The sequence below is a fragment of the Nylanderia fulva genome, unplaced genomic scaffold (assembly GCF_048542155.1).
Source record: "Nylanderia fulva isolate GAGA-0341 unplaced genomic scaffold, ASM4854215v1 Scaffold5, whole genome shotgun sequence".
Lineage (NCBI taxonomy): Eukaryota > Metazoa > Arthropoda > Insecta > Hymenoptera > Formicidae > Nylanderia > Nylanderia fulva.
This window is the reverse complement of record NW_028190587.1, coordinates 6,317,466-6,329,860: the sequence shown is the minus strand read 5'-3', so window position 1 is coordinate 6,329,860 and position 12,395 is coordinate 6,317,466. Positions and strand designations below refer to the sequence as shown.

The following is a 12,395-nucleotide window of genomic DNA, read 5'->3' as shown; positions in this document are numbered from 1 at the left end:
GATTAAACCTTTCAACTAAATATTATTTTGTTATTAAATATATCAAAATATTTAAATTAAATATAATGTATTAAATATATATTTGACTTAAATTCTATTATGCGTTCAATTAACAAAATAGTAATTTAGTTGAAAGGTTTAGTCAAGTTAACACATTTTTTTCACAGTGATATTAATTTATAAAATAAGAAAATTTCCAAAAGATAAAGAAATGAATCATTAGCAATCATCGAGTTTTATTTGAGAATAATTGGGAGGGTTGAGTTTCTGGAAGATATTTTGAGAAGAAGATTAGAAGAAATACGTTTATAGTTTCCAACAAGATCGATTTACGGATGATTTGCGTCCCCGTAATCCGGAACCTCAATTTTATTTTATTTTCTTAATATTGTAGGAGTCATTAGAAAGACAAATTCAATGACAGTGGATGATATATAAAATACCGCGAATTATCATATCGCAGATTACGTGACGCGGGATGATTATCATTATCCTCCTCTCGGGGAAGAAAACCCGAAATATCTCTCGTTGACAATTTGGCCAATTTTACCACCATCTTTTAGCCGAACGGTTTCACCGAGTCAGACTCAGTGGGTAATCATCGGACTCGAGTTACAGTTAAATTAATGACGCGATAATATCGATTACAATCCCCGTCTCCGATATCCACCGCGAGGCGCATCAAGAATCCCCAAGAAGACGCCGCGGAATCGTCCATCCGCTCGCACCCTCGCCACACATCTTCACGCCTATTTGCCTCTTCTTCCGACTAGCGCGGTCACGTGGCGAGCATCGGTGCGTCTCTGTCTCGCGTCGGTGCCGCGAACGACTTCTGATTGGTCGAAGGGGGGAAGTTCGCCGTCTAGGGTGGCATCACCATCCCCGTCACATCCGAACGGAAGTGCCTCGCTCGGTCTCGCTCCCGCCGCGAGGATCCGGTGGGTGTAGCTCTCGGACACGCCCGATCCACGATGGGCGTAGTCAGAGCCAGCTGCAACGATTCCGTCTAGTGGGGAAGCTTTTTCGGCGGACACGCGGTCATCCGCAACGTCACTTTGCGATGCGACGCCGAGCCGCCTGCTCGTGTCGTCGGCCTCGTGTGAAGATTGTGACATAATCGCGAGGAACGATCGAGGGGCCGATCTATGAATCGGTTACCGATCACTCCGATGACATTCACGTTCGAAACTGTGCGAAGAAACTGTGCCGTTCAGACACAGGGCAGACACGTCGTCTGCAGGAAATATCGTCTACACTAATCGATCGGTTCGAGGAATCGTCTAGATCGGATGGAGACTTTATCCTAAATAGGGATAGCTTCAATCACAGTGTTTGTTTGATTTAAGAGCCATTCTGCTACACCTTACTCGCTCAATTATCGGTCCTTTAAGCAGTTTGAGCTCCACGGACTCGTTCGAATCAGTGTCGGTAGCGAGAATCATTGATAACAAGTGGACACCAAAGCGTCTAGTTCCGATTAGTGTTGATATTGAAAGACAATATCATCGGGAAGCATGTGTTAGAGATCTACAGTGATCGCAGGATATGGCAGCTATGCATTACAACGCGCAGATGGTCTCGGAAGATTTGCATCAGCATCCGCGACATCTCTACAATCTTCAACAGAGGCTCCAGGATTCCGGATCCTCGCCTAGATCGGAGGACGCTAGATCGCCGCTGAACAGTCGAGTGAGATCGCTCGAGGAAGTGCGTTTCGTGGGTGCTAGATCGCCGGACGTGACGGAAGACAGAGTGATTAGGTACCACGACGACGCCGGGAACAAACGTTTCTCCAAGGACCACGTGAATCCTGCTTTCTTCCAGGACTCGGAAAACCCTACTAGAAAATGTTTCAGCGACGAAATAGCGACGAATCGTTGCCGCGAGTCGGAAAGCTCTCCCGGAAGAACGTCGTCGCCGCAAAACTACATCCTCAGCTCGTCCAATCAACACAGCAGCTCCATCGGCAAGACATCCTTCTGCATCGACGCGCTTCTGGGTCGTGCCACGAAGCAGAATGAAATCGAGCAGTCGGCGGCCGATCGGCAGAAAGCGTTCTCCAGAAGCCAATCCGACAGTCTGAATCTTAGCGGGATTCAGGAACGAGAATCTCCCAGCGCCATCAGATGCCCCGTGGACCAAAGGACCACCCTGGGAAACCCCTTAAATCCCTTTATTCAGCATCACAAGTCCGAGTCGCCCGGTCTGGAGGCTCGGGAGAGACACTCCACCGATCGCGGCACCGTCCTCGGTCTTCACCCTGCCGAATCCGGCGTGTCTGTCCAGCGGAACCAGTTCAGGCCGGAAACGGGGACCAGCAACTACCGGAACGACCGGTTGGAGAACGTCGAGGACGACACGTCCGTCGACGTGGATCCGACGCGGACCGGGAGCGCCAGTCCTGGAAGCAACGCGAGTCGCAGCGCCGCTTCCAGCCCTCCAATATCTCCCGGCTCGGAGGATCCTACGAGCAATGGCGTCCTGGGCCACCAGGCTCTCGCGAACCGGGCCTTACGGGGTGAGCGCGGCCGTGGTCAGGCAGAATCAGGGCATCCTGCTGCATCCCGCGGGACCACTTATCCATCCGAGTGGATTGTACTATCATCCGGCCGGCGGCAGCGCCTTCCACTCGATACACAAGGAGGGTCAGCCGGTCGGCCATCCCCAATCCGGCGGGCCTCATCCTCAGCAGCATCACATCCATCCACTTCAGCTCGAGTGGTTCGCCCGGACCGGCATGTTGTATCCCAGATTGCCCGCGGATTTAGCCGGTGAGTGGATTCACATCAATTAATCTGATTAATTACGACGGCCCCTGCGCTTCGGATATCTTAATCTTTGTACTATCTTAATCTAGGCTCGCGCATCAAAATTCATGCAGCTATTGCGGAAAAGAGACGCATTGCGTGAAAATTAAAATTTTTTTATAACGCTATTTGAAATTTCTTGAATATTGCTTTTGAAAATTTCATGTATTTTTCAAAGAAGAGCGGATATACTTAATAAGAATTTAATTTGATAATAATATGGATGAAATTTGTAATAAAAAAGTTAAATTGTTTATTAGGATAATTCAATAACTTTGTTTGGATTTTTTTTAAAAAGATAACAATCTTTTTTTTTTAATTAAAAATGTGTATTTACAATTGTTAAATATAAATGGATAAATCTGACTAAATATGATATGTCAGAACACTTTCTAAGCATTTATCATTTCTAAGCATAAATCATTCTGATCAAATTAGGCTTATCATAAAAGTGAAATGCTGATGCATGTAATTAATTGCATAATATTTTTACGATCGCCGCGCTAAATAACGATACAAGCAATTAATCGCGCGATATCTGTAAAGATCTCAATAATTATCATCACTATAAAACACAAGCAAGTTTATTTCGTTTGTTATTTTATGATAAGATATTATTTATATAAATCTTTAAAATAATATATATATAAAGTCAGGAAACAGCGGCATATAAATCAATAATATGTCAAATAAATTTTTGATTATTGATAATGATTAATTACAAGTGTATGACATCTCATTTTAAATTTCTCTCTGTGAAAATATATAATAAAATTTAAAAAATTATATTTTATGTACATATAATGTCTCTGTAAATGTTTTTAGAATATTTTTTTATAAATAAAAAAATACAATTAATTGTGTACAGATCATTTTTTATGTAACATCATAAAATGACATATGTTTACGTGCAATATTAATTAAATATTATTTTAGAGAAAGATGCGCATTCAACATTCAAAAATGCAAATTTCCAAATGCCATTTGCGGTATTTTAATCATAATCGTGAATAAGATCGCAAAAATCGCAAGCACAATACAATTGAAGCATGTCTTTGTAAAAGCACAACTCGACCTTGACGTTAAAACCATCAATTCATTTTCAATATCTGATAATTTAATGATTTGATAATAATTTGTGAGGAAATCGAGTATACAACTGATAAAAATCATTACAGTCGATAATAATCCTCATAAATCGTTCATTCCTAAGTCGACAGTGACGTGATGCCAATCCCAGAAAAAATACGTCGATTACGATTTTATCGCCGATCGCGAATCGGTAATAAACATCAGTAAGAACGAGATAGCGCAAGAATAGAGGCGGGAAAAACCGATTAAAAAAATGTTTATAATCGATTTTTAATTCGCGAATCTTCCAAGAATAAAAATTTAAAGCGACTTTTAATCCTCGAGTTTCTTAACGCATCGAAGAATTAAACAAATTAAGAGACTCGTAAACAGATAAACGGATTAATTTTTTATTTTTTTTTCGGAGAATTTTTCAAGCAGCAGGATTTATTTGAACGAAATTTTAAATTTACAAAATTTAATTCGCGATTTGATTAGCAACGAGATATCAAATGACATTGATTAATGACTTCGCAATCAAGAGTAATTTGTGAAAAAATCCATATACATGTATACATATTCGAATCTAATTCCGATGAAGCCGAAGGCAGGGAAATGCGTATATTGCGCAAAATCGAAATCCCCTTTGCGTAGGCGAGTGGATCGCGTCGGATGATATCGTCGATCGACGGTAACTCATGCGTGGGAGGTCGTGTTATGTTAGCTCTCGACGGCTATTACCAGCTATTAACTCGAAAGTGAGAGGCAACGTCGAAAGACAGATTGCCGCTACGATGAGCAGATAGTACATGTTTACGTGTCTAATGTACCGCTCCACTAAGCCATATTGGCCGACAACTCCAATTTTATGATCTCGATAACATGCTCGTGCCTTTGAAAATGCAGCTTTTCTCTCCCCGGTTTGTAATAGAAATATTTCACGCAAAATATTAGAAGGGTGCCGTCAAATGGCATATTAATTGCGCTAAAATATATAACACGTTTAATTCGGAATGAAATGTTTAAAATTAAACATTTCTTTATTAAAGGATAATCTTGTATCCTTTAAATCGCTCTTTCAATCCTCCATTTTAAATAAAGAATCTTGATTCTTTATCGACGCTTTGGAATTGGATTTTATTCAACAGAATAAATTGTGACATTCACGTTCGAAACTGTGCCGTTTAGATACAAGGCAGACACGTCGTCTGCAGGAAACATCGTCTACACTAATCGATCGGTTCGAGGAATCATCTAGATCGGATGAAGACGTTATCCTAAATAGGGATAGCTTCAATCCCAGTGTTTGTTTGATTTAAGAGCCATTCTGCTACACCTTCCTCGCCCAAATACCGGTCCTTTAAGCAGTTTGAGCTCTACGGACTCGTTCGAATCAATGTCGGAAGCGAGAATCATTGATAACAAGTGGACACCAAAGCGTCTAGTTCCGATTAGAAGGGTACCATCAAATGGGATATCAATTGCGCTAAAATATATAACACGTTTAATTCGGAATGAAATGTTTAAAACTAAATATTTCTTTATTAAAGGATGATCTCGTATCCTTTAAATCGCTCATCCAATCCTCCATCTTAAATAGAGAATCTTGATTCTTTATCGACGCTTTGGAATTGGATTTTATTCAACAGAATAAATTGTGACATTCACGTTCAAAACTGTGCCGTTCAGACACAAGGCAGACACGTCGTCTGCAGGAAACATCGTCTACACTAATCGATCGGTTCGAGGAATCGTCTAGATCAGATAAAGACTTTATCCTAAATAGGGATAGCTTCAATCCCAGTGTTTGTTTGATTTAAGAGCCATTCTGCTACACTTTCCTCGCCCAAATACCGGTCCTTTAAGCAGTTTGAGCTCTACGGACTCGTTCGAATCAGTGTCGGAAGCGAGAATCATTGATAACAAGTGGACACCAAAGCCTCTAGTTCCGATTAGAAGGGTACCGTCAAATGGGATATCAATTGCGCTAAAATATATAACACGTTTAATTCGGAATGAAATGTTTAAAATTAAACATTTCTTTATTAAAGAATGATCTCGTATCCTTTAAATGGCTCTTCCAATCCTCCATTTTAAATAGAGAATCTTGATTCTTTATTGTCGCTTTGGAATTGGATTTTATTCAACAGAATAAATTGTGACATTCACGTTCGAAACTGTGCCGTTTAGATACAAGGCAGACACGTCGTCTGCAGGAAACATCGTCTACACTAATCGATCGGTTCGAGGAATCGTCTAGATCGGATGAAGACTTTATCCTAAATAGGGATAGCTTCAATCCCAGTGTTTGTTTGATTTAAGAGCCATTCTGCTACACTTTCCTCGCCCAAATACCGGTCTATTAAGTAGTTTGAGCTTTACGGACTCGTTCGAATCAATGTCGGAAGCGAGAATCATTGATAACAAGTGGACACCAAAGCCTCTAGTTCCGATTAGAAGGGTACCGTTAAATGGGATATCAATTGCGCTAAAATATATAATACGTTTAATTCGGAATGAAATGTTTAAAATTAAACATTTCTTTGTTAAAGGATGATCTCGTATCCTTTAAATCGCTCATCCAATCCTCCATCTTAAATAGAGAATCTTGATTCTTTATCGACGCTTTGGAATTGGATTTTATTCAACAGAATAAATTGTGCAATTTTTTAATTAATCATTTGCGAATTCCTTCCAAAGAGGAACAAATGGGGAAAGCTCTGAAATTCAGGTCTCCTCGTTCCTTTCCCAGAATCCTTACTCACGAGGACTAAGAGGAACCGCATCCCCCTGCCAACTAATTCGCAAAGCTTGCCACGAATCACAGAACTGTCTCAAAAATACAAAGAAGGAAAAGACGAAGACGGGAGTGAAGAAAAGAGTATTAAGCGACCGAGCGGAGGAACTTGAAAAGCAAAGGATCCGGAAACGGGGGAGGGGGCGGGAAGGGGGAGGAGGAAGTGCAACAAGGGACTTGGTTACCACGGTAAATTTCACGCTCGGAAAAAAGAGCCGTGGCCGCGTTGTCAGGCCAATCAGTCGAGGGCTTTTATCGAACAAATTGGTCAGTGAACGTATGGCGATGGCGGCGGCGGCAGAACGGAGGGTGGTGGGACAAGGGGGTGGTCGACGGGGGCGAGAGACGAAGGGAAGCAAAAATGAGAGGCGGAAGGGCGGCGAGGATGCCGCGGACACAAGTGGCGGGCGCGCGGAGTATTTCCTGTCAGATGATCCTGATTGGTAGTTGCCGAGCAATCCAGCGTCGACCAAAAAGGACGAAAAAAAAAAAAAAAAAAAAAAAAAATCGAGCGGTGGCGTAAAACAAGCGCAAAAAAAGAGGAAAACGAAAAAAAAAAAAAAAAGAGAGAGAGAGAGAGCGCACATGCGCGTGGCACGAAATAAAACGCGCTTCGAATACATCGACCTCCACCCCTTTTTCCATCCCCCTTCCGCCCCCGCGCGCGCGACGTTTTGTAAATAACGAGGGTAGAACCTGAACCCCCCGGGGGAGGGGGAGGAAACGCCGGCTTTTATTTGCGGAATATTTGTCGCGCGTTATGCCCGCGCGCGGCGACGCAACGACAACATCATGTTTCATCTATCCCGAGCCGCGCGTAACGGCGTATCGAAATTTAACTAGCGCGCTATAAACGGGGTGTGTGCACGTGTCGGGGGCCCGCGTATTGCACGATGTACCCCACACGCCCGCTCGCCAGATAGTTATCCATATCGCGTTACGAATGGATGGCCCGCATCGCGGCCGCTCTAATTAGCGCGATTCTGCGGCCATCGATTGCCGCCCTCGAATGGAAATGATCATTGAGACGCAGCGTCGTTACTGCGACAATTATATTGCTCAAATTCAGTCCAGGAATAAATTTTTTATATATAACGTATAATGTCAAATTATATACAAGTGTATAGAAAATTACCTATATACAGATAATCGCAAAATTATATACGAAATATGTCCATACGTAATTAGATAAAAGTGCTTTTTACATATAATTATATAGATTTATCTATATATAATAAATAAGCATTTAGAAACAAATTTTTTATATATAACATATAATGTCAAATTATATACAAGTATATATAAAATTATATACAGATAATCGCAAAATGATTATATATGAAATATGTCCATACATAATTAGATAAAAGTGCTTTTTATATATAATTATATAAATTTATCTATATATAATAAATAAGCATTTCTTCATATATATATATATAGGTTTTATGTATAATTTGACATGATTATATATGAACCCTTATAATTGAAAAATTTATATAATTATGTATAAAAATGGAAATATTTCACATATAATTTTACGATTATATGTACAATTAATTATATGTATATAAAAAATGTTTTCCCGGGATGTTGTGCTTAGATGATTTAAAAATTAACTAGCTAAAGATAAGAATATGTAAATTCATCTTAGATAAAATAAAAATGATTTTGTTTGAAACATATCCAGATATAAAAGATAAAGGATAATTTGTTTAAATCCAAGATTCAGATATTGATAATGCATATTTTTATTATTTATATAAAGATGACGCCAAAATTTCATCTAGATGATCATCTATATAATTTTATTTAGATAACAGCAAATAGTGCTAAAATTATACTGAAAATGTATATACATATGCAAACAACATATCTTGAGGAGCAATTCGTTTCAACTTTAGAATTGCATAATGCGTCTTAATTAAGGATCATACTGAAAAATTATTCCTGGAGAATTTTTCAAGTAGCAGGATTTATTTGAACGAAATTTTAAATTTACAAAATTTAATTCGCGATTTGATTAGCAACGAGATATCAAATTCTCGGAGTAATTTTAATTCAGTATTGCAGCAAAATAATTCAATGTCGATTAAAAAAATCATCTACTTTCCAAGAGAAAGAAATTTTGCCTAAAAATGTAATGAACATAATTTTCTCAAAAGGTCTCACGCGATGCATCCTTTCCAAGATGAAGATCATTATTTCTATGAAACCAACTGCTCTTTTATACGATCGATAAAATGTTAATTTTTATTCTTCTATGATTGACAAGAGACATCTAAAATTTTAAAATATGCATTGATATATTTTTCTTAAAAAAAATAATAGGATAGAATAAAATTAATGAAGAGATAACTCTTCTGTTCAATTCAGTTATACATTTTTTTTAATCGGCACATATATAATCGTCAATCAGCGACGATCGATAGTTGGCTTTTGGATTAACGTGTGTAAAACGATCATCGATTATCCAATAGTGACAGCCACATGGACACGCCGACGATGATTAATTATATTCGTGCGAGTTGAAATGCAATTGTAATAATTACTGTCTCCTCCCTCTCTACGGCAAGAGCATATTTTCAGGAAGGAATAAATTATTCATTTTAAATTTACGACCTTTTTACATGATATGAGCGCGCGCTGAGAAAATCCTTAAGCGTTTTAACAATATTAATTGCAGGTATCGATATCAACGGTAAATACATAAATAATAGCAGAGGGCGCGATAAATCTCGCGTTCGATAAAACTGGTGGAGCGCGGTGATTTTTATTTTCGACATTGTACTTTACATATTTTACGACAATAATTTAATGATGGCGAATGTTTAATTTACCGATTATGAAAATGTAAAATTTTAGCGCTGACATTTTATTTTATGCGTCTGGGTGCTTCTTATTTCGCAACGCTGCCTCTGTTACATTATATTTTCGATATAATTCGATATAAGTTGTGACATTTAAAATATAAATGTTAAATAAATATAAACGTGCGTGGTATAAATTATGTGATTCGATTATATTTTTGTTATTAGTGCAACAACGTTAATCGAGGAATAATATTTGCCTACATATACAAGCACACACACACAGTTTCTCATTTTTTTTTTTTTCGCTAAATCTCTTTTTCGCGAAATGTAAATAGAGTTATAAATTCCTTTCTAATGGCCGATGGTCTGTGAAGATATTTTTTCAAGTTAATGGGGAGGCTCTTAGGGCAGAGGGCGCAAACGAAATTAAAGGCGGTATTTGCTGTCGAAGGGTGTCGAAGAAAAAACAGCATTGCTATTTCTTTTTGATGCCGCAACGAGATATCGTACAGCGAACATTAAATATCTTATGAAAATGAACGCCGTACAATTCGACAAACATTTTTATTAATTATGTGCAAACTTCTGTCCTTATTACGGTAAATTTTATTTGCTCGTCAAACAATTTGTTTTATAATAATTAAATTAGTAGTATAAGATAAAATAGTAGGAAATGAAAAATTAATGTTTTAACATGTGCTTATATTTTTATTTTCAAATAAATTCTATCAGATATGCGATCTTTCCTTTATATAAATATAAATATATATCCGCTCAATTATTGTAATAAATTATAAATTTTTTTCTTAAAACAAAATGAATCGAGAATTTTCAATCTTTTCATATTTCCTAAAAAAAAAAAAAAAGGAATAAGTAAATCTTGACAGTACTTTTATCCTCCCAAGCGCTTCATTTTCAATCAGCTGAATAAATTCAAATCTATTGTATGTACATATAAAGCGTGTCTGTATTATTAATTCGATATTCGCGGAGCTCGAAATTTCACAAAATCGACGACGTTCGGTCAAAGAAAACTGGAAGATCCCCCTCGAGGAACCGCAATTAAGGAGGATTCGTTTCTTCACGGGCATTTCGATCGGCAATTTGGCTTAAATCGACTTGACGAACCGTGAGGGTAGCGGCGTGACGATACGGCCGGAGTCTCGTTTTTTTTCCCTTCATTCTTTCCTCTCTTTTTTTTTCGAACCGGTCCCGCCGTCCATACGAACGGGGAGAAACAATGACGAGGAGATGGCGGCGGAAACTGTACCAACAAAAGGGGGATGATACTCGGGAGACAGAGAGCGCGCGCGCGCGCGTGAGGGGTTGGCGGATGATTTAATTAGTTAATTGTGCGTCATTCATCCGTCTATTCATCCCCTTCGCAGCCTCCCGGCATGCCGCTGCCACCTCTCTCCTGTCACCATACCGTTCCCATGGCAACTCCGCGGACTTATAGTCCGTTTAAACGGCCAATTTCGCGTTTCCGACGGAGACCCGCGAGAGAAAACCACCCGCTTCGCACACTTTGTCGTTCTCTTATAACATTACACGCGTATACAATGATATAATATAATGTATGAAAATTCGAAAATACATTCTATATAATAATAAAATTGATCAGAAATATTTGTTGTAATAATGATGAAAAATATATAGTATATTGTGTATCAAGTGCGGAAAGTTGACAATTGGTCACGAGTGTGGGGAATGGACCACCCCACACGAGTGAACAATTGTCAATCCGCACTTGATACACACGATATTTTGTATTACAAGTGCAGGCAAAGTGGCTTTGTGCGCGAGGTGGCCGATCGCACGCCGCCATCTTGCGACGGCACAGTGCGGGAATAGCCGCGTTCAAAGTCATTGTCCACGGCTGAAGCCGTGGGCAATGACTTTGAACGCGGCTCGGCCGTAGGCAATGGCTTTGAATGCGGCTATTCCCGCACCGTGCCGTCGCAAGATGGCGGCGTGGGAAATCGGCCGCTTTCCGCACAGAAAACACGCACACAAAGTGCCACTTTGCCTGCACGTGTAATACAAATAATATATTATTGCGAAAGACGTGTAATAATTTGCGTAACGAGAAAAGAAATGATAGAAAAAAATGTTAAAGCGGACTAAACTAATTAAATCGCGCGAAACAACGGAAGGAACCTCTGTCGGCTCTTACCGTGTCGTTATTGTCGCCCTTTGTACTTTATACTCCAACATATGGCGCGCCGATTGCGGAGGATTAATCCTATTTGTTCGGGATTTACAGCATTCCTATTAATTCGACCGCAGCGCTTATGGTGTTCCAGATAGCTAGGTTTACGAGGTTGATTGGACGAGATATCGCCGAGTTATCTACTTCCAGGGAGATTTAATCGGGTATTCATTTAAAATTACGCGATAAGACATTTTTACGAGAGATAAGAGAAGGAAAGGGGGTGCGCAAAGTACACAAAATCCAAGGATTAATTTATATCATTGCCTAATTATTTTTTAAATAACGTTAGAATTTTGCAATAACAATTGTCGTATAAATATATAGTTATATTCTACACATAATTATGACTTTGAAAAGTAGTAAAATATAATTATTAAAGTAATATGTATTTGTATAATTTTTCAGAAATTTGTATATCTCAATCTAATTATTTATAAAATATTATAAGTATTTTATTTTTTATATTTTGACCTGAATGCGTGAAAAATATTTGTTCATTGATCAATATATAAATTAATTAAAAAACGATAGAAAATGATTGCTTTGATAAACGTATATGTACACTGTAAAAAAATATGTAATATATTACACAAAAATATGTAAAATTACATAAATAATGAGTGTAAAATTACACGATAAATAATAGAAATGTTTACCTTTTCATTATTTATCACGCAATTTTACATTTATTA

At 38.6% G+C, this 12,395-nt stretch overlaps 1 protein-coding gene across 1 annotated transcript in view; it reads left to right on the top strand.

Annotated features, from left to right (window-relative positions):
* The first annotated feature begins 887 nt into the window (after positions 1 to 887).
* The window catches only part of exex (motor neuron and pancreas homeobox extra-extra), a 28,695-nt gene continuing 17,187 nt past the window's right edge, over positions 888 to 12,395 (top strand). Inside the window, 2 exon segments of the mRNA XM_029316727.2 lie at positions 888 to 2,502; positions 2,504 to 2,771. Of these exon segments, the coding sequence (XP_029172560.1) occupies positions 1,546 to 2,502; positions 2,504 to 2,771 (1,225 nt within the window). The 5' untranslated portion in view covers positions 888 to 1,545.